This window comes from Diabrotica virgifera, chromosome 6 (genome assembly GCF_917563875.1).
Source record: "Diabrotica virgifera virgifera chromosome 6, PGI_DIABVI_V3a".
NCBI lineage: Eukaryota > Metazoa > Arthropoda > Insecta > Coleoptera > Chrysomelidae > Diabrotica > Diabrotica virgifera.
The window spans coordinates 216,139,539-216,164,528 of record NC_065448.1 but is presented as its reverse complement, the minus strand read 5'-3'; the positions used below and the strand labels follow the sequence as shown (position 1 = coordinate 216,164,528).

The 24,990-nt window shown below is 31.1% G+C and overlaps 1 protein-coding gene across 4 annotated transcripts in view; it reads right to left on the bottom strand.

Moving 5' to 3' along the window:
- Positions 1 to 24,990, bottom strand: part of LOC126887230 (RNA-binding protein Pasilla) — a 391,656-nt gene that overhangs the window by 191,720 nt on the left and 174,946 nt on the right. For 2 of the 4 annotated variants that reach the window (XM_050654633.1, XM_050654634.1), the window contains exon 4: positions 16,013 to 16,048. The exons of the other annotated variants lie outside the window; for them this stretch is intronic. In XM_050654633.1, coding sequence (XP_050510590.1) covers positions 16,013 to 16,048 — 36 coding nt within the window. The remainder of the gene's footprint in view (positions 1 to 16,012; positions 16,049 to 24,990) is intronic. 4 annotated transcript variants of the gene reach the window in all.

The window sequence follows — 24,990 nt, the reverse complement described above, 5'->3', positions numbered from 1 at the left end:
GGGACACCCTGTATACATTATTATTGTATGTCAAAAAGGACAATTTGGAATACTAATCGATGGGTCTGAGGATTTTTCAAAAAAAACGATTAGTATTTGAGATATTGAATTTATTCCAAATTTGTACTCTGTATTCCACTCTGTACTATGTGAATGTATACATGGTGTTTCATTATAATTGTTCATATAGTAACTGGAGAAACCTTACCACAAAATACGAAGATTTAACCTAAAACACTTAAATAAAATGTGGTTCCTTACTGAGTTACAGGGTGTTTTCTCCAAACATTTAAAAACTATTTTTGCTCAACACTTTAAAACTATTCGACGTATCCTTTTCAAACTTGGCAGGAAGTCTAGGTACTATACAAACTACTAAATTATGTTAAACAAACGTTTCTGGCTATTATCAGAGGCGTACGACGGGGGAAAGTGAATGGTTGACCCTTTCCAAATTCTACGCCACTGGCGGAATTGCTATTTTAGTTCAATTTTTGGATTTTCCAATACTTTCTATGAAAATAATATACTCCTTACTCGTAACGATAAAGTCATTAGTTTTCGAGATCTTTGAAGTTAAAAATGAAACGACACGGTTATTTTGATTAATGTATTGTGTCGCTTCATTTTTAATTTCAAATATTTCGAAAACTAATCATTTTATCGTTACGAATGAACAGTATATTATTTACATAAAAAGTATTGAAAAATCAAAAAATTACACTAAAATAGCAATTTCGTCAGTGGCGTATAATTTGGGAAGGGTCAACCAGCCACTATCCCCTGTCGTACGCCTCTGGTAGTAGCTAGAAACGTTTATTAATCTTAATTTAGTAGGGTGTACAGTACCTACACTTTCTGCCAAGTATGATAAGGATACGCCAAATAGTTTTAAAGTACTGGGTACAAATAATTTTTAAATTTTAATTATATGAATCATACCATAAATTAATCAAAATAACTGCCATTTCATATTTAACTTCAAATATCTCGAAAACTAATGACTTTATCGTTACCAATGAGGAGTATATTATTTACGTAGAAAGTATTGGAGAATCTTAAAATGGTACTAAAATAGTAATTTCTCCAGTGGCGTAGAATTTGAGAAGGGTCAACCATTTACTATCCCCCGCCGTACGCCTCTGGTAGTAGCTATAAACGTTTGTTTATCATAATTTAGTAGGGTGTATAGTAGTCGCACTTTCTGCCAAGTATGAAAAGGATACGTCGAATAGTTTTAAAATGCTGGGCAAAAATAGTTTTTAAATTTTTATATAAAATACCCTGTAACTCAGTAAGGAACCACATTTTTTTAAGTGTTTTAGGTTAAATCTTCGTATTTTGTGCTAAAGTTTCTCCAGTTAATATATGGACAATTATTAATGAAACACCCTGTATACAAACTTATATGGAACCACCATGTATTTGAAACCTGCAGCTCTTGAAAGCTATATGTGTAAATATTTCAGTTGAAAAGACAAGAAGAGTTCGCGTGCCCAAGGACTATATAGCAGGAGAAAGTTACGGGATACCAAGTTATCCAGGTAGCACAAGATTCTGGTCTTCAACACCAAAACGGGAACATTGAAAATTGGCAAAGTGCGCTATTTTCAAACGAAAGTAGCATATTATGTAAAATCAGATGATTAACGAATTCGTGTACTTAGAGGGCGAGGAAGACAAGCAAAAACGGAAACTGACAAATCTGTTCGCAAATATAAAAGAGGAAGTATCATTAGACCAAGGCGCATCTGTAAAAATATTAGTACATTTGGACGTTGAGAGGTGACTCAAATTTTTTTGCAGAAATTGCTTGAAAATAACTCAAATAATAATATTTGAGTTATCTATCCTCCATCTCAAAAAGGTCCGGAACATTGTTTAAATAATCAAAATGTCAAAAATTAAGGAAAAATTTGAATTTTTTCTTGGTTTTTTGATTATAACTTTAAAAGTATTCATTTCCGAGAAAAGTTGTACTGACATAAAAGTTGCGTAATTAAATTTACTACAATATAGAATTGACTAAAAATTTAAAAAATAGTCACCCTTGTTGCAAAATAGCAATAATTGTGAAAAAAAACATACAAAAACAAGTATTCGCATTTTACGTTTTTCAACCATATGCTACACTTAGGACCTTCATATTTCACCCTAAAAAACTTTATGATACAGTAAAACAATACTGTAAATTTCATTAAGATCGGTTCAATGGATTTTACAAAATAAATTTTGCAATCCAGCTTTAGTAAAAAAATTCATTTTTTCAAAATGTTACAGGACTGAAAATAAAGCAGATAGCAAGTTGAAATTTTTTTTTGCGTATAGAAGTGCACTGTACCTTTCATTTGCAATTTTGCAAAATTAAAATCGATTAACACCACGGCGTCAGAAATTTTTTTAAATAAACATTAATTATTAGTGCTACGCGCAGGACAGCGGATAGTTTGCTCTGATTGGGCATTCCAATGACCTTTGATAATGATTGATACATTTTAATTTTTATTACATTTCGATATATATAAATAAATTTGTTTATTGCAAAATAAAAACACATACTCTATCCTTTGAAATAACACTTTTATTAGCAAAAACTTTCTTTGTTCATATATTTTAACTTAAATAATAAAAGTTTATTATTTTTAAACATATGCAATTGTTTAAACAATATTTCACAAACAATTATAAAATTAGTTTGATTTTTGTGGAATTTAAATATTAAAATACAACAAAATATAGAGTAAGAAAATAATATATTAGACAAAGATTGGAAGAAATTTTTGTTGGAAATCAACTTGTGTGAATCGAACACCGCTGTCCTGCGCGTAGCACCAAAAATTATTGTTTATTTCAAAAATTTTCTGACGCCCTGGTAATTAATCGATTTTAATTTTGAAAATTGCAAATGAAAGGTACAGTACACTTCTATAAGCAAAAAAAATTTCAACTTGATATCTGCTTTATTTTCAGTCCTGTAACGTTTTGAAAAAATGAATTTTTTGTGCGAAAGCTGGATTGCAAAATTTATTTTGCATAATATATTGAACCGATCTTAATGAAATTTACAGTATTGTTTTACTGTATCATAAAGTTTTTCTGAATGAAATATGAAGGTCCTAAGTGTAGCATAAATGGTTGAAAAACGTAAAATGCGAATACTTGTTTTTGTATGGTTTTTCGCAATTATTGCTATTTTGCAACTAGGGTAACTATTTTTTAAATTTGTAACCAATTTTATATTGTAGGAAATTTAATTACGCAACTTTTATGTCAGCACAACTTTTCTCGGAAATGAATACTTTTAAAGTTATAATCAAAAAACGAAGAAAAAAATCGAATTTTTCCTTCAATTTTTGACATTTTGATTATTTAAACAATGTTCCGGACCTTTTTGAGAGGGAGGATAACTCAAATATTATTATTTGATTTATTTTCAAGCAATTTCTGCAAAAAAATTTGAGTCACCTCTCAACGTCCATCTCAAAACAGATGCGCCCTGGACTACATGTTCTGGGGAGTCAATATCGCCACTAATTCGCTTAAAATAATCAAAAATATCAGATGATTCCATACAAGTTTGGTTGAGTATATAAATAGTATACGACGCACGCAACGCGTATTAATATAGGTATAATACTTCTTTTTGGATGGGGAAAAAGCATTGAACTCGAGACTGTCATCGCTACGGCGAGATATTAGTAATTTATATACCTACTATAGGTTGAATTATGTGTAAGTTCGACCGAAATTATAATTTGGAATATGTTGGAGGAGTGATGAGTGATAGAGTGTGTACACTTTAAATCATACCTTCATGAGCATACTTACAATTTCTGAAGTTTTCACTTCCATCGTCATTCCCAGATTTTTGTATCTATATTTTAGAGTGCCAGATTTTTTATCTATAATTACGGTATAATATTATTTGACTGAAGAAAAATAAAAAATGATTAAGGAGAAATAATCGTAGTTCTCAAATCTAAGAGCAGAACAGCAAATAACAAACACGATTAAGGATTTTTGATATAAATGTAGAATTGTAAATATTGTAATTTAATAGTATCTATAATTTAGTTTCTATTTTATTAATTAAAACTGTTAAACATCACACGGACTTTTATTACGATTGACTTTAACGAATCCTACATAAATATAACTTTATATTTAAATAAAACAAGGTGTGGAAGTCTTTTATCGAAGTCCAATTCTATTTTTAAGATCACTTTTGAACCGACAAATATGTATGTAGACAAGGCGAAATCGGCGGGTTCGAAGGGAAAAATATTCCCATGAGATTTTTTTGCATAATCACATTCGTGAGATATCCCAGAATAAGGTTCAAGAAATCGCCCACGTGAAAAGTGGGCCAATTTTTTTTTAACAATTTTTTTTTAATCAAATTGCAAGAATTAATATTTTTTGCCCGAACAATTTTTTCTTTAATTTTTTGGACCATTCTGGACAAAAAAGGTATCTTATAATTTTTCTCTAAAGTTGATCGTTTTCGACTTATAAGCAATTTAAAATTGAAAAAAACGAAAAATGGCGATTTTCAAGGCTTAATAACTCGGTTAAAATTTATTATTATGAAAGTCAATATATGACTAAATTAAAGTTTAAAGCCCCCCCTACAAGATCCTGAAGAAATTTTTGTCATTATTTTATTACTAAGCTGTTATTTTTAAGTAATAATAATAAGCACCATGCACGTGTGCGGCCGCTGTAAATTCTGAGTGCGAGAGAGAAGCCATTCCAGCAGTCCAATTGTGCATCTTACTCGCACTCACATTTACAGCGGAGTCAATACGATCTAACAGCTCATTGTTATTAATTAAAAATAACAGGTTAGTAGTAAATTAATGACACAGATTTCTTCAGGATCATGTAGCGGCGACTTTAAACTTTGATTTAGTCACTTTCTGACTTTCATAATAATAATTTTTAACCGAGTTATTAAGTCTTAAAAATGGCCATTTTCGCGTTTTTCAAATTTTAAATTGCTTATAACTCGAAAAAGATCAACTTTAGAGAAAAATTATAAGAAAGCTTTTTTGTCCAGAATGGTCCAAAAAACCTAAAAAAAAATAGACCGGGCCAAAAATATTGATTTTTTGCAATTTGATTAAAAAAAAATTGTTAAAAAAAAATTGGCCCACTTTTCACGTGGACGACTTCTTGAACCTTATTCTGGGATGTCTCACGAATGTGATTATGCAAAAATATCTCATGGGAATATTTTTCCCATCGAACCCGCCGTTTCCGCCTTGTCTAATGTACTAACTGCATGATATAATGGATGCATGCTATATCAACTGAAGTTATTGTTCCATTTTGTTGTTATCATTGTAGTTACTGTACTTTAATTTTTTTTAATATTTCCTGATATTTCTATGTAGTGTTATCAGTATCGCAAAACATAATCACGCTTGTTTTGATAAACGTATTGCTATTATCAATTGTACATTTAGAATTTAGAATAACATAACAAAGTGTTATAAATTCTCAAATTTCAATGAGATATAGAGTTACACTAAAAGTCTTTTAACAACATATTGCATAAATCAGCGGTTCTATAAACCTTTTTTATTCATATATTATATAAAATACCGGGTGTCCACTTATATTTTCCCCCATTTTAACTGCCTATAACTTCTAAACGGCTTTAAGATAGAAAAATGCGGTTTTCGCTGAAATGTTTTATTTTAGTAAAAGTTTTGTCTGAATGTATTGAATTTTTTATACCGCTTTCAAATACGAAAAAAAAAATGGCGGATTTTTGAAAAAAACGTTGTTGAATTTTTTTTAATGGAACACCCAGTATATTTTTTTGTAAATTGAAAGAAAGGTCATTCACCTATCCAGCGATATAAAGTTTTTCAAAATCGGTTGTCAAATCACTGAGTAATTAATTTTTAAAATGAGAGATATAACGTGGATATCACATACCTAAATAACATAAGTAAGCAAATTGATATTATGTTGTGATTTCCACATTGCATCTCTCATTTTAAAAATTATTTGCTGTCATTTGACAACCGATTTTAAAAAAAATTATATCGCTGGATATGTAAATGACCGTTTTTTCAAGCGACAAAAAAATATACTGGGTGTTTGATTAATAAAAGTCAACAACGATTTTTTCCAAAAATCCGCCATTTTTCATTTAAAAGCGATATAAAAAAAATGGTCATTTACCTAAAAACTTGAAAAAGCGGGCATTTGCCTATCCAAAGATATAAAAATGTGGAAATCACATAACATAATATCAATTTGCTTAATTATGTTATTTAGGTATGTAATCTCCACGTTGCACCTCTCATTTTAAAAATTAATTACTCAGTGATTTGACAACCGATTTTGAAAAACTTTATATCGCTGGATAGGTGAATGACCTTTCTTTTAATTTACAAAAAAATATACTGGGTGTTCGATTAAAAAAAGTCAACAACGTTTTTTTCAAAAATCCGTCATTTTTCTTTTCGAATTTGAAAGCGATATAAAAAATTCAATCCATTCAGACAAAACTTTTACTAAAATAAAACATTTCAGCGAAAACCGCATATTTCTATCTTGAGCCGTTTAGAAGTTATAGGAAGTTAAAATGGGGGAAAATATAAGTGAACAACCGGTATATTATGACAGCGGATATAAAATTGTAACATTTTGTTTGATATTTGTTGTATGGATCATTAATTTTTCTGTACACTGTACACTCATAGTTGTTAATTATTGTAGCTGATTATACAGTGAGCACGTAAAGGTTGGAATAAATTCATTTTCTCGAGAATGAACAATTTTGGAAAAAAATCCCGAAACAGGTCAATTTTTATTTTTAAATTAAGACTTTTTGGCATACATATCATACTAGTGACTTCATCCATCTGGAAGTGATGACGTCATCGATGATTTTTTTAAATGGAAATAGGGGTCGTGTGATACCTCATTTGAAAGGTAATTTAATTCTCTATTCAGTAATATAAACATTTACATAATTATTTTTACAGGGTGACCAAGAAAACATTTTAATAATTTAATTTATTGACATAAAAAGAAGAATGCATGTAATTTATTTAATCCAAAATACATTTTACTGCTCTCAGAAAACAGAAAAAAATGCTTATTTGAAAAATATTCATTCCTTTTCGCTTAAACTAAATGTTCAAACTGTCCAGAGGAAGGTGGGTGGCGGCTTTGATATTGAATTTAAGCAAAAAACAATATTTATTTGTCAAATAAACGTTATTTCATGTTTTCTGATAGCAGTAAAATGTATTGTGAGTTAAATAAATTACACACATTCTTCTTTTTATGTCAATAAATTTAATTCAAAAAAAATTTTTTTGGACACTATGTATAAATAAATATGTTAATGTTTACATTAGTGAATAGAGAATTAAATTACCTTTCAAATGAGCTATCACACAACCCCTATTCTCATTTAAAAAATTTTAAGATGACGTCACCACGCCCAGATTGGTGACGTCACTAGTATGATACATATGCCAAAAAGTCGCAATTTAAATATAAAAATTGACCTGTTTTGGGATCGTCCATTCTCGAGAAAATGAATTTATTCCAACCTTTACGTGCTCACTGTATACCATGACTATATAATGCTAATACACACACCGGCAAAATTAGCCGAACACGTTAAAAATGGGATATGTTTGATGTCTCGTATTTCATAAACCAGTGGTCCCATTTTGGTGATTCTTTTAGTATGTTATAGCCTTATTATTTAGGAATATCGGTGTAATAATATTGTTGCTAGACAGGTAAATGTCATTTTATACCGGGTGTAACAAGCATACTGTGTTTTTTTCTTAAAGTTCGGAACACCCTGTGGAATATTCCAGCATATATAAAATATTAAAATTCAAACTCGATCGTAGAATTATGCTTTCTTAACATTTTCTTTTTTGATTCATTTGCTTATGTTGGAAAATAAAAAAGTTATGTGCTTTAACAACTAACCATGTTTTTTATCAATAAATCATAGTAGGGGAGAAAAGTATGCTAAATTTGCAATTACTCGAGCGTTCTTGGGACCAAAAAAAGGTAAGTTAAGTTTTCCATAAAGTGTGGGACTCTCCATTTTTCAATTTAATTTTCCATTTCCACCAATCATTTTTTCCGATTATAGCGCCATTTATCCACAATAGGAAAAAATGTTGCGAAAAAAAGTTGCTTATATTTACGTCAAGGATCCAAATCTGCAATAAAAATTGGGGGCTCCTATTTAATATATTAATGTAACCCCCACCCCACCTCCGTGGGAGTCGTGTTTGGTGCCATTCGGTAGATTTTAGAAAAATATTGAATAGGTATATTTTGCAGTTTTACGATATGATGTTCATTTCGCAATATATCGCAGGTTTCGTATTTATAATTTTTAATTTACCCCCCACCCCTCTCCGTGGGGTGTCACGAGCCCCCACGGAGGTGGGGTGGGGGATTTAATTTAAAATCTTAAATAGGAGCCCCCAATTTTTATTGCAGGTCTGGATTCTTTACGTAAAAATAAGCAACTTTTATTCGACATATTTTTTCGAATTATGGATAGATAGCGCTATAATCTGAAAAAAATGATTGTTTCAAATGGAAAATTAAATTAAAAAATGAAAAGTCCCCCACTTTATGGAAAACTTAACTTAACATTTTTCTGATTTTAGCACATACTCTTCACAATCCAATAGGTCCCCATAACGCTCGAGTAACTGCAAATTTAGTATACTTTCCTCCCCTACTATGAGGATTTATTGATGAAAAACATGGATAGTTGTTAACGCACATAACTTTTTTATCTCACATAAGTAAATGAGTCGAAAGGAAAAATGTTAAGCAAGCCTAAGTCTACAATCGAGTATTAATTCTAATATTTTACATATGCTAGAATATTCCACAGGGTGTTCCAAACTTTAAGAAAAAAACACAGTATGATTGGTACACCCGGTATAAAATGGTATTTACCTGTCTAGCAACAATATTATTACAAAGATATTCTTAAATAATAAGGCTATAACATACTAAAAGAATCACTAAAATCGGACCACTGGTTTATTAAATACGAGACATCAAACATGTCCCATTTTTAACGTGTTCGGCTAATTTTGCCGGTGTGTGTATAAACGCGTAGATGCATAAACGCATCTACATTGCGCAAAGATTAGAATAATGTTCTCAAATTCAAATTAAGGAATAATTGTAAATCACGATCATAAGAGTTAAAGAAGTACCACCTATCTAAGAGGCTCACTACTATTCAGGTCAGCAGGTTGTTATCGTTGGAGGTGTGTAATTCCATAAACAAGTAATCTACCTGTTTTATGGAATGATCTCTTGTTTATGCAATACACGAATGTGTATTACAATGTGTATTTCAACCGAGACATATGAGACAACAAACTTTTGAAATGATGTTTGAAATATTTCGCGAATTGGAAAAGGACATCGAGTTGCCACATTTCAAAAAAAATTTGAAAACATGCGTAAGGGAAAGTGGGGGAATGGTGCGCACTTAAGCAGAAATCGATTCTGTTGTAAATTCTTTCAATCTATCATAACATCCAGTATGTTAGAGTAAGCCCTAACTATTCTACTTTGCATATATAAAATAAGTTTTAGAGAAATACAAAGTGCAAAAGCATAATATTAAAAAAAGAAAAGAAGTGTATTTGCGCACGATTGCCCACCCATGAGGGTAATCATGCGCACAGGTTGGGAAATGGTGCGCACTTAATTAATGTTAGAAAAAAAACATTAATTTAAAATTAATGTAATAAAAACACTTCTTTCAAAAGTATAAAAATATTATTAAGAAATAAGAATTGTATGGTATATTTAAATGTCATATTTTTAACGTAAACAAAAGTTGCATTTATAATTTTCTGGGATATTTACAGCTGTACATTCTGCGTGGTTACCCGAGGCACATAACACACATGTATATCATAATCCTTTTTTTCCCTCTTTCCCCACAAATAGAGCATGTCTCGTTACGTGCAGCTGGTTTTTCTAATGGTGGTAGATGGAAGCTTCATTCAACATCATCTAATTCGTCTTCATCGATAATATCTGACAAATAACCGTCTGTTACATCAGACGACTCAGGTGTTAGCTCTTTCTGCATTGTCTTCTTTTTTTGTTTACCTTTTTTTGTTTTTTTTTCTTTTCTATGTCTGGTTCGTGGCATCTGGCAATAAAAATGGTAATTTTTATATTTACCATTTCATTGTTTGTGGGGTAATCGTGCGCACTCCTGCGCACTATTACCCCTTTGTGCCCTAAATACTAATCATCATCACAAACGGAAATCTACTGAACCATATCAACCAACAGATGCACCAAAATACACGTTAAACAACATGATTTAAATCAATAATAAGTTCAAAACAATTGAATAAAACCTAAGGACTTACCGTCCTATTTTTTGGAGCAGAAAGACTAGAAGAATTCTTGCAATTTTCAATAATCGGATCTGACTTAGTCCACGTACAATGGTCGACTGAAGATAATGGCATAAACCGTTCATGAGATCGGTTGAAAGGTGTAGGACTGGTTGAGTTCGTAAAATCTTCCACGGAATTTGAAATACAATGCAGCGCACGATTACCCGCCGCGCACCATTCCCCCACTTTCCCTTACGTCCTACGCCCGGGAGTTAAAGAAGGTAAGTACTTATGTAACTTGAACAGTAAAATAAAAAAGAATGTGTGTGTACTTTGTACGCACGTAAGAAGTTATACTTCTATTATATGATTTCAACGAAATAAATATACTTTCGAACAGTTTATTTATATTTTATTTAAAGATTAAACTATTTTTTACTTACTACTTTCCAAAAATTTTTATTACAACAATACCATAAATTAAAAAAAAAAAAAAAATAGAAAACACCCGGATTTGAACCGGAGACCTCTTGATCTCCAATCTCCAGTCAAACGCTCTACCACTGAGCTATACTCCTTTTGTTTGTGCGGGTGCAGACTACAAGATTTCTCAGACAATGTTTCAAATAGACCAAGTGAAGTATAAAAATACTTTTTTTTTATGTAATTATGTTTATTTACAATCTACATCATTAAAAGAGTAAATTTTTCCATGTTTTTGGTCATGAAGAAGAGACTTCCAATGATGTCTCATCTTATTCTATTTATGTTTAAAGTTTTAAAATAGGTTCTGAGGCCAATTTTAAAACTTTAAACATAAATAGAATAAGATGAGACATCATTGGAATATAAAAATATAAAATATAAAAATACTGGAAATATTACTTTTATTATCTTACTTCCGAGGTAGACAAATCCAAAGATACAAAAATAAAAATAAATATATTTACTAAAAACATTAATATAATATTCTTTCCACATCTTTTTTGGACTAATACATACATAACTAACATTTAGCAACGAACTCCATAGGTACTGTCTGTGTGCGCATGCTCGCAGAAGAATAAAAATTCAAAAAAACTCTAACAAGAAGTAAAACCACTTCTATGTAAATTGGTATATTTATTAAAACTTAAAAAATCCCAATGGATTGAATAAAATATGTCCAATTCAGAACGTTTTCAGACCTATCGGTCCATCATCAGTGAATCTACAATAAAATAAGTAATCCCACTATTAGAATTGAAAGATGGTTGAAATTTTTAAAAAGCTAAAAAAGTGTGGTTAGATTACTTACGTGCATACTTGCTAAATAGCCCCAGAACCAAACAATGGTTGAATTTAAAATTCAATTTACATTATTTAAAAATAATATTAATCAGGCTAAACGCCGATGTTAAAGGATATCGCCTATGGGAACATGGTGAAACCCTACCAAAACCTCAATCAACCATCTTAGGCCAACTTTGACTATAAAGTGTCACAAGTGTGTAAGGAACTGTTTGAAGTGACATTGACAGTAGAGAAAAAGGTAGTCGATTTTCAAAGTTAACTAACCAAAAGGTCATGACCCACAACAAATGATAAAAAAATGTACATCGTTCGATGCGGCATGCGTGCCTAGGCATGATTCATTGTGACATGAATTATTATTGTTTTTGAATGGTCTTTTCGGAAGACGATAATTAAAACACAAATAAAAAAAATTTCAGTTTTCGTTTTCTTTCATAGAACTATTAAAATTTATACCACGATAAAAATTTTTTTTTCATCTCAACAATTTAATTTGATGTAAATTCTTAGAATAAAAACGAAAATATAGATTTTTACCAAAAAGTTGAAAATTCGGATGGCCCGGAAGCCTTGTCCTGGACGCCGGGACACAACTTCGTAATTCGGGTCATGTCCCGGATTTTTCGGGCTAGTTGGTCACACTACCAATAATGTACATTATAAATAAATTTTCAGATTATAACAAACAGGTCTCTATAATCGTACTTAACCATATACAAATATGTGGTGGATTCGACAAATATTCAAAATATCTCGATAAACTCTGCCTTATCGAAAAAGTACTAAGAGGCAAAAAAGTTTTAAAAACACTGTGTTTAACTAATAGCACCTCAATAATAATTTAATTGGAACGTACAAAAAAGTTTGGGAGGGTTTAAGGGAACAAAACCCCCATAAAATTTTTATGGGGTGCACAAATTTCACTTTAATTTTTTTAAAGATGTTGCTGCCATAAGAATGCCACATGTCCATTTTCAATAAAAAATCTCTATAGTTTTCGATATATGAAAAAAAATCGATTTTTATTTTGTAACTTCAAAGGGCTGTAACTTTTTTTGTGTGCACTATTGTAAATAGGTAAGTGAGGTTCAATCAACCTATTTTTGACCCCAGAATCTGTGGTATAATTTATGACCAATCTTTTCGGGACACCCTGTATAAATCTAAATTACATCAAACCCCTTTATTAGATACATTTCCACGAGTGTTTTATTTCATCGATTACATCGCCGACTATTTTTAGACGTACGTTGTGTGCAATTATGCAAACTAATAAAAAATGCGTCGGCGGCATAACACTCTTTTAACATGTGGTAAACTAGAATGTTTGTCCAACTCAATTTTTTATTTTGTCCTGTTTTCTCTTCAATTTATACACGGTCCGCCCGCCGATGACCTAAAATTTGTTTGCTATTTTCATTTTTCGAAACATATGTTGCATTCGCTTGAATTCGAAGCCGGATATTCTGTTAATTCTTATTTCATTAATAAAGTATATATAGGTATGATCTATGATGTATATGGGGTAGAAGGAACTCATAATTACATACATACACATACAAATAACAATTGTGATACACCGTGAAGATTATGCATCAATTGTGTTATTAAATATATTCTTCTTAAGCAGATTGTTCACTGAATATGAAACAACAAACCAATCAATGTCAGGGACTAATAGTTTAACAAGAATTTTACCGATTATTTCATTCATAGAGATTTTGACCAATAGAAACCTAAAAAAATCAAAAATTCAGCGATAATACCTAATTTTTGATTATTTCATTCATAGAGATTGTGACCAATAGAAAGCTACAGAAATAAAAAGTTCAGAGATTATTTTTTAATGATTTTAACTTCCAATCGTATAGTAAGATATTTGATCACGTGTTTAATTCTGTCAAAATCAGATTAAAATAATACTGAGAATTATCTACTGTAGAAAATTACCGATAGCATTTTTTTAAGTAGATTGTTTCTGTTTAATGGCAACCAGTTTTCTAGTTTTGACAACTGTCACATTTAAGAAAATATCCATAATATACGTATTAAAAAATAATCTTACGAATATCACACGACAGCAAAAATAAATAAGAAAATAATGCTTCATTTTTACTCAAATTTGTTGTCATTGGGCAATAGCCACTCGAGCCCTACGGGCTCTCGTGTCTATTGCCAGACAACAAATTTTCGAAAAACTGTCGCATTATTTTCAGTTTATTCTCACTCTCTTGTGATATTATACCCGATTAGTCCAGAAAGCCACTGCGCATCCGCTAGGAAAAATATTCCGATTCGGATTTTTTGCACAGTCTTACTCAAAAAGGACCCCTTTTAACTGCATGTTGCCATGACCAAAAGTGGGTCAAAAATTTTTTAAACGTTTTTTTTTTTGTTTTTTTCCTAAAATTATTTTTTTTGCATGGAACAAAGTTTTTTTAGGTTTTTTGGATCATTCCAAACAGAAAAGGTCTTAGTCACATTTCTCTAAAGTTGATAGTTTTTGACATAAGCGATTAAAAATTGAAAAATTGCGAAATTGGACATTTTTAACCCTCAAAAACTATGTGAAAAACTTATAATTTGAATGTTGCCAAGGTAGATAAAAATTGTTTAAACATCGATTGATGAAATCCCGAAGAGTCTTTTGCAATACAGTATTCAAAACTCCTTTGTTTTTTAATTTCTAATCACGCGTGCGCGACACTATTTTCCACCGTTGCATGTGTAGACAGTATAGTGCAAATGAAAGGAATAAATTCGTTATTTCGTAAACCAGCGACTTTAAGGAAAAAACCCGAAACAGGTCGATTTTTATTTTTAAGTTATGATATTGTGGCATATATGGTATACTAGTGACGTCATCCGTCTGGACGTGATGACGTAATCGATTATTTTTTTAAATGAGAATAGGGGTCGTGTGCTAGCTCATTTGAAAGATTCTTCAATTCTCTATTCAGTAATGTAAACATATACATAATTGTTTATACAGGGTGTCCAAAAAATTTTTATTAAATTAAATTATTTGACAAAAAAAGAAGTAGAAGGACACCCTGTATAAATAATAATATAAATGTTTATATTACTGAATAGAGAATTGAAGAACCTTTCAAATGAGCTAGCACACGACCCCTATTCTCATTTAAAAAATCATCGATTACGTTATCACGCCCAGATAACGCCACTACATACGTCACTAGTATACCATATAATATGCCACAATATCATAACTTAAAAATAAAAATCGACCTGTTTCGGGATTTTTCCTTAAAGTCGCCGGTTTACGAAATAACGAATTTATTCCTTTCATTTGCACCATACTGTCGGTGGAAAATAGTGTCGCGCACTCTTGATGAGCAATTAAAAAACAAAGGAGTTTTGAATATTGTATTGCAAAAAACTCTTCGGGATTTCATCAATCGATGTTTAAAGAATATCTACCTACCTTGGTAACATTCAAATTTTCAGTTTTTCACATAGTTTTTGAGGGTTAAAAATGGCCAATTTTGCAATTTTTCAATTTTTAATCGCTTATATGTCAAAAACTATCAACTTTAGAGAAATGTCACTAAAGACACTGTTTGGAATGATTCAAAAAACCCAAAAAAATTTTGTTCTATGCAAAAAAAATAATTTTAGGAAAAAAACAATAAAAAAAAACCTTTAAAAATTTTTTGACCCACTTTTGGTCCTGGCAACATGCAAAGTTAAAAGGGGTCCTTTTTGAGTAAGATTGTGCAAAAAATCCGAATCGGAATATTTTTCCTAGCGGATGCTCAGTGGCTTTCTGGACTAGATAATTTTTGATAATTTCCCTCGTCGAGTATTACGTCAGATGCCCTTCGTTGCTACGAAAAAATGAACATTCAGTGACATTAATGACAATCATGTTTTACAACTTGCCAAAGAGAACACCAGGGACAGGTTTAGCAAATATTCAGGCGAAGATATTAATAAAATATTAGTTAAAGTGATTTAAAAAGACAGTTTTATTCATGAAAGAATCTTACCGAATTACTCTCGAACTCGAATTATCGATTTGTTTTGTCCTCGCGAGACTTTGACGTAAATTAAAACTGTTAATTTAATTTGACATAAATTAAAAGTGTTACTCGGGATACATTTTAGAGCTGTCGTGTAATTTCTACTGAAAATCATTATTAGAAAACAATAAACCGTCAACTATCTGAATTATGCATTTATTTTGGTTTGTCTCCTTATATAATTACTATTGTTAGGGCTCGTACTTCTTACGAGGTTCTATTACTCGTATATATTATAAAAAACTGTTTTTCTAATTACATAATACTTAATCAATATAGAGCACTTACTTGATTTATCTATTAAGTTACACGAGGAATCCTCACCTAAAACAATAAAACACTTATTAATTAAAATATTACACACTTATTATTAAAATATTATTTATAATTTTCAATATAATTTTTGATTTCGTCTTTTTTAGACAACAGTGGTAGCTACAAATGTTCATCCTCATCATCAGTGGTGCTACAGCCCTATGAAAGAGCCTCGACCATCCCAAGTCTATTACGCCAGTCAGCCCTATCCATTGCCAACCGTTGCCAGTTTGCTGCACCTATTTTTCTCCCATCCTCATCTACACCCTCCTTCCATCTGAGTTTTGGCCTACCTCTATTTCTACTTCCCACACAGCTATAAATATTAGTTGTTTATTATATAAAAAAATGCAGCATATTTAATTGTTTATTGTCTGCCTGTTGGATATTTGCAAAGTATGTTATTATTCACCAATTATGTTTATGTTACGTCTTTTTTCTACAGCATTAATTAAAAAAGTACACCGAAATTTCTGCAGAAAACGTATAGGTTTTATAGGACTATAGGCTGTAGGTCAGTGGCGGCCGGTCAGAGGAGACAAGGGAGGCTTAGCCTTTCCAATAAATTTTTTACACGTGCTACACTGTTTTGTTTACTTTGCTATTTTGCTTCGCGCTAGAGATATCAGAAAAAGTTATTTGAACAAGTTATTCCAAATAATATTCTAACCCCACATACCAAATTTCATCACAAAATTCGCACTTTTAGTTTTTTCATTATTTGTAGTCAGGATCCTAAAATCGCAGAGGAGGCTGCTGACCGGAAAATCTCACTTGCTAATGCTCCGCGCAGCCCAGCAGCGTTTAAGCATGGTAGTTTAGACCCGGTCTCCTTAGAGCTGCATTATCGCTTAACGCACACGCTGCCCGGAGATTGGGCAAGAGCGGCTAATCGGCCAGCAGCCTCTTCTGCGATTTTAGGATCCTGACTATAAATAATAAAAAAACTAAAAGTGCGAATTTTGTGATGAAATTTGGTATGTGGGCTTAGAATAATATTTGGACAAACTTGTTCAAATAACTTTTTCCGATATCTGTAATGCAAAGCAAAATATCGGTAATTTACCGTGATTTTGGATTCGCAGTAGGCCGCTTTTAGAATTAAAAAAGTTCAGTTAAGTATCTTAAAAAATGTGAACCTTCAACCTGAATGGACTGCAAAACAATCTGTATTTATTTTGATATGCATATCTACTTACAGAGATAGAATTGTTAACAAATAAACGGCACAAAATTTGGTAATACACTTTCACAATTAGACTAACTATTTTTAAAATGATAATATGATATTATGAAATTGTGAATTATGATGATATTATAAAATGTAAATAAAAAATGGTCAAAAAAATGGGGCCTTAAATTAGATTTTTTTGGCGGATTTTTTTTGCTAGTGCAAATTTGTCTAGATATTTAAAAGTTAGGTATAGCCTCCCCTATTGTAAAAATCACGAACCGCCACTGCTGTAGGTATATTATATTAACGGAAAAACTCGTCAAATATCTAGTTATTGTGATGTCCTAAGAAAAACTGGTGCCACTATAATAATGTGGTCTACCGTCGCGTTTCTGCTATAGGGCTTTTCATTCACAGTCATTTGTTTCGAGCTTCTGTCATATGTCGTATAATCCGTGTATAATATTAATATACACGGATTATACAACATATGACAGAAGCTCGAAACAAATGACAATCGATGAAAAGCCCTATAGCTTCCGGTCTACCTGTACGACTCAACAACACCATAATATTTTTTCAGAAGGGTTTGGATACAATAATGAAAGGCAGAAAACCGTTTGTAGGCGAAATGTTTATTGCTAAGTAGTAATAAACATTTTCAGGAATATACAATAAATTTCTTTACTATTATATAAATAACATCATAATCTTCGTGGTTAGGGTGCTGCATGGCTTTATTAAGCTAGAATCATTGACTGCATTTCTCTCTTAAATTAAGGTACATTTAATTTTTTCTTTAATAATAATTAGGCTGTATCGTTTTGTAAATAATTCGGTTACATACTTATATTTTTTTTGTTAACAGTTGGGGTGCATTTTTTTGTAAATTATTAACCCCCTTTCATTTTACATTTATTTTCCTCTAAATATTTATTACTTGTGAATAAATATTCCGATCGGTACACCGAACACTATATAGAGCTATATGCACAGGTAGACCGCATTATCGGAATAGACCGCATACTATAGTAGCACCGAAAAACTGTACTGTAGTACTTCTTACACTTTAAATTCGATTAATTATTTTTACATTTAAGATTTAAAGTGAAAAAATAGTAAATTCATCAATTCTCATATCAAAATTATTTTTGGAATTTTTTCATTCACATTCGCGCACTTTTCAGTTCACTGACATCGGTTGAAAATAGTTTTATTGTGTCAAATTTTTGTTTTCCGCAGTCAGTTCTACTCAAACAACAATAATTTATCAAGGTTATCGAGATAATACGCAAATAATGACGGAATTGGGTTGCTCGTCTAAAGCTAATTAATTATATTATTATGATGTTAGTTACAGTTAGGAATGTGGTAAAATTCAAAGATTTTTGGATGTCAAATAATATACGTTTTATAATTAGTATGAAGTGGTATTGTTGAGACTTGTATTTTGTTGTTTGTAACAGCACCATTTGACCCATTTCGTAGTTTTGCTTTTGATAATTATTTTAAAACAATTTATTTCTGTGTCATGTCAACGAATATAGGCGTATTCATTGGTCATGTTATCTATATCTTCTGTTGATACGTGAAATTTCATTATTACCCTAGGAAACGAAGCCGAAAAACCACTTGAAAAATCTAAAAATTACTGGCCGGTATCTTTTAACCCATTAACGTGCACGCTCGAGTTAACTCGAGAGCGCTAAACTGGCCAAACTGTGCACACTCGAGATAATTCGAGCAGCGTTGTACTTTATGTTGCTATAATTTTTCACACTCGAATGCAATCGAGAATTAAAAATAACAATGTGAAAGAAAAAAAACATCATTTTATTGATATTTATCATTTATATGGGATTGTAAGCTATAAATAATATAATCCTTTTTCTACTTATCACTTATGACTTATCTCTTCCTTGTGAGCTGCTTTCTGACAAATTTGCGTATTCATATGCTGATTCGCTCATTTTTGAAAATATCACACATATTTATTTTTTTTGGCCGGTGTTTTAAAAAAAATGCATTAAGGGGTTAACTGGATTATCAAAGGGAAGTCAATAGAAAAGGCATACCATCTCGTAAAAGGGTATCGAAATTTTTTCTGTGCCATAGTTTTTTTATTAATATTTAAGCAAATAAGCAACTTTTTTTCATTCATTTCAATGTTGTGAAAAAACTGGATTATTAATGCAATCTAGATGAAAACGTTCAACAGACGACTTACCTGAAAATACTCTCTTTAAAATGATATTTTCTAAATTAATAAATGTTTATAAACAAAAAAGTTATTGCAAATTAAACCCTAAAGTAAGCATTTTTTCAATCGTTTATAATTATTAATATTAACAATAAAAATATTTTTCTACAACCGTGTTAAAAATGCAATTTTTAGCACTCCTTACGAGCGTTAAAAATGCTACTTTAAGGCATGCGTTTAAAATATTTTTAAGGTACTGCAGTTCGTATTGACTGTATAGGCAATTTTGATGTAATGTCAAAAAAATATAAAAATGGATTGTCAGTCAAGTTCAAGTAAAAGTTTTTGTAGATATTGTCCTGTAATTACGTTTGTAGAAAAAATATTGTATGATATGCGTGTTAAAAAGTACATTTCTAAGGCACTCATGTGAATTGCAGAACTCGCTATCGCTCATTCTGCAAACTTTCACATGCGTGCCTTAAACGTGTACTTTTAACACTTATATCATAAATAACTATTAAAACATTTCAAAACTTGAGTTTTTTTGTAGTTACTATATGTGCAAAATGGGCCCGATCGGATTAGTAGTGTTATGCTTTTTCTCATGAGGATCTTTCAGTGCGTCACAGTTTTTCGATTTCTTTCTAACGCATTAAATTGTATGTGACAGAAAAAAAACGCACGTCGGTGATTACATTTCGTCGGTGACATTTATAACATTTATTCTAGTTGTCAATAGATGGCGCTATAATCGAAAAAAAATATTTACTAATTACATATATAATATATCTACGAATATAATCTGTACAATTTATAAGACTATAAAAATCAAAGAAAATACCATTTTATAAATGCAATAAACACTATTGATTTGTTTTTATACCAAATTGCAAATAAAATTTGACAACTGTCAGATTTAACTAAAATGTCAGGTTAGAATAAATGTATATTATCACGGACTTACCTTTTTTTTTTCTATCATTTGTGACGCACTGAAAAATGCTCATGAAAAGAAGGCAAAGTAACACCTTGTAACATATCGATAATACAGTGATGAGCGCGCTAATCGGCAAAATAACGCAAACGATAGGAAACATATACATTAGGAAACAAAAAGAGATGAAACTAGTGGAGGTGGAAATTATCGTTATAAACGTATGAATTAACATTACATTACATAATTTCCCACCTTTAGACGTATCAGAGACGTATTACAACTGTCACTGTGACAGTAGAATTTTATAAAATACTCCTGTCACAGACGTCTAAAGGTGGGACACTATGTAATGTAATTTTAATTATTTATACGTTTATAACGGTAATTTCCACCTCCACTAGTTTTATCTCTTTTTGTTGCTCAATGTATTCTGTTTTCCATCTATTGCGTTATTTTACCGGTTATTAGCGCGGTCATCACTGTATATTTCTACTTATACGATCTTAATATAATTTGTCGCATCTTCTACAACTTTATACACATGTTTGGATATCTGCCCCTTTAACTCGAATATGCGAAAAGTCATTAAATTATTATCTAATCCATTGAAGTTCTACGATATTTCCGTTGACTGTCGCTAACCTTTTGGCTTGGAAATCTTTACGCTATGAAAACAAATTTATAATATCGACCCCTAATTTACTTCTTATTTTTACCATGTGTGGCTTAATACCACTCAGGATTAGAAACTCAATATTGTACGGTATTATTGCATTTATGTTCCCCGAAATTCTAAAAGCCGACCGAACTAAAAGGTTTATTTACTCACAATTTAAATTAGACAAGCACAGAAGTTAATTGATTTTTCCCCTTCGTTGTAAAAGTCTAAAGAAGCCGATTTCTTATGTCTCTCAGTTAGTTAGTTAGTTACCAGCCAGTCTCAGAGTTGATCAGTCGCTTTTAGTACAACTCAGAATGTGATCGCGAATGTCAAACATTCTTAATTCACGATTCACAAATCTCATTGTTTCCACACGGTTATCATGCGAATTATTCATTCCTCCTTTATAGGGATTTTCAACGATTCTCATTTGTTTCGAGCTTCTGTCATATGTAGTATATTAATATTATACAAAGATTATACAACATATGACAGAAGCTCGAAACAAATGAATATCGTTGAAAAGCCCTATTATCACGTATACGCTTGACACTCATAATCGCGGTTCACTTCACTTACAAATCGCAGTACATAGCAAAAAATGTATGTATGTTTTGCATTAAACTCAGTAATAATTGTTATTATTAAACAGTGATTGTAAATAGTGTTTATGTTACAAAATAAAATAATTACCTCACCGTTTATTATTCATTTCAGCTGCGATCGACTCGACAAAGATAACCAGAGTCTTCGTAATTAACCACTACAGAAGCTGGTTCTCGTCTTGTGTAAGAACAAGAGACATTCACCAATTCAAATTATTACAAATTGGTGAAGCGTTATATTTTAATTGTTTATAATTTAAATTTGTTTTAACCTTAAATTTTAAATGTTAAATTTTAGAAGCCTCTAAAATTTTAGCGCCCGCTAAAAATATTTTGGTATTCTGTAAATTACGCATCCGTTAAAATCATAACCTAAACTGTTACAACGCCCGCTAAATTAGAATATTTTAGAGGATGTCAAAACGTACCCGCTAAATTTTTAGCAGTCCGTTACATATAATGGTCTGATTTTTTTTAAGAAAAAAAATGATACGCCACTGAGATATTTCAAATAAAAAATCATTTTTGAATTTCTAGTTTAATTTGTGATAAAAAATGTGCTTTGCCTACTTTTCATATGCTTCAATGCTTCACCTGATACTGTTATTGATTCTTTAATAAGGTAGTAGAGGAGGCTCTAATTAAAATCGCTGATCATCTGATAGATAGTTTAATCAAATGGACTAAAAATATAGCGCCAAAGCAGATTAAGACCAGATTTTTTATGTGTTTCATTCAGCTATAAATAAATTTTATATCAACAAACCTTATTGTGAGTAGAGGAGGCTCTGATTAAAATCTCTGATCATCTGATAGATATTGTTAATCACTGAACTGAAAATATAGCGCCAAAGCACATTAACACCAGATTTTTTATGTATTTCATTCAGCTATAAATAAATTTTATATCAAGAAAGAACAACAAACCTTATCACAAAAATCTTATTATCGCAGCTCCAATATCAATACAGTCTCTTGTAGGAACAACAATAAGATAATAGTGTCCGATAAATATGTAGTGTTTGGTAGTAAAAATAAATAAGGAAAAGCAAGTAGCAAGGTGCTACTTGCAAAAAACCATTATGTGGTATTTGCAATTATGAGCAAACAAATTAAGTTTTAATGGTTTCCGCCAATGTGTTAGTGTTTTTAAACAATTAATTGATTTGGTCAAAAGTATGTTTTAAATAGTTGGGGTCAAACTTCTAATCTATTTTGCGGAAAGCGTTTAGGAAATAAGAATAATTCTTATATAATAATTATCTACATTTTTGAAGAAATAATAAAGTTATGAGATTTCTTTTATAGGTGTAAATGTGGTGTAATGTGGCTCATCTGCATATATTTGCGTTGTTGTCGGATCTTCCGATTTTCTGATCATGCAAGAAGCTGTTCTTGTTTTTAAACGAATTCTCCTGTATATACTATATACTAGATTGGAAATTACCGATTTCTTGATTTTAAACGAATTACTCTGTATATTCTAAATGTAGATTATTACCTAAGTAACCATTTTCCAATATAATTTCATTTTGATGCGTTCCCGATTCTAAAACAATACATAACGATGTCTGTGATTGCAGAAATAATTATATCAATTTTGACTTTTTCACGTATTTATTACCATCATATTACGTCAATTACGTATTTAATTAAAGTGAAATTGAAGCGTGTGTCTGAAAAAAACCGTGCCGAAATATCAATGATCTCAAGATATATAGTAATAAACAGAGAAATAAACAAGAAACTGTCTTTATTAGACTAGCTTGTTTTTATTCAGGATATAGTACAAGAAAACCTCATGACATTCAATTAAATACAAAAATAAAAAAGGAGTAAAACCTGATATAACTAGTCCTAAGCTCGAAAGAAATGGTTGCCTCAATATAATATGCCAAAACAAATTATATTATTTGTAATGGTATAAAAAATAACAAACATTAAGTATTAACAATAAAGAATTACACAATGTTATAAATTGAATACTAAATTGGGTATATGTACAAAAATAAAACATAAACAAGCATTACGTAGGTATTATTAAAAATAAAATATTCATAATGTTATATAAATACGAGTAGATTGAGCACTTGATAAATTAAACAAAAAAAAACGTCAGTTAGTTGTAAAAATAAAAAAGCAAATGAGTTTGTACTCATTTGCTGTTGTAATGTAAAGGATAAAAATAAAAAGAAGATCTTTAAAAAGAAATCGGGTTTGACATAACAAACAATTATCTACATAAAACTCAATAACTCAATCAACGGTATAACGGTAATATCAACTGTAAGTTCAATCATAACAGCCCAGGGCCTCGATTTTTGACCCTTCGCTTCGTTATCGAACGTTCGTTTCGTATCTATTTAGTATACGAAGCGAATACGTTCGATAACGAAGCGAAGGGTCAAAAATCGAGGCCCAGGACCCCGATTTTTGACCCTTCGCGTCGTTATCAATGATTCGCTATCTGTACACTAAACAGATACGAAGCGAATACGTTCGAAAACGAAGCGAAGCAAGGGTCAAAAATCGAGGTCCTGGCACATATGAATTAGAATTTATTTAATATTATAAATTAAACGGATGTGATTAAGATTATTTTGATAACATGCGATTTTGTCAATTAAACAACAATATCTAATACTTTTATCACCTACAATAATTACTAACCAACCAAATAATGAGAACAACAAAAATGAAAACCCTAAGATCCATAAAAAGAGGTATCACACTCAGAGATAGAATACGAAACGAAGACACAAGGTGAAATGCATAAAACGTAGTACCTGCTAATGCTTCAAGTATGTACTCCATTTTTGAAGATTTTACTACACTTAAAAAGCATTAAATACTTTGTAAGTGTAGTAAAACACTTACAAAGCATTTGTAAGTGTAATACTGCTTTGAAAGTGTAGTAAAATCTTCAAAAACCTAGTACATACTTGAAGCATTAGCAGGTACTACGTTTTATGCATTCCACCGATTGAGAGAGCTAGGCGTTCAAGACAAAGTGAGATGGACAAGAGCACGACGACGCATATGGACATGGAGAGACCACGTAGATCGGATGGACCCTGAACGTATGGCGAAATGGGCGAAGACACAGAAGCCCAACACTAAGCGACCCATAGGAAGGCCCAAAAAACGATGATACGATAGTTGGAGCTCCGGATCGCAGCAGAGACTGTAACAAAAGAAACAGGACATAGTCCTATTACAAAAAGAAGAAGAAGAATTACTATAAAATAAACAAACAGAAAAAGTAATGTCTGGCAAAAAGTATTAATGGGACCAAATATTTGGTCAGCGTTACCACTGTCTGGAGTCACCCTTACGTTTTAAAACGGCACCAATTCTCTTTGGCATAGTAC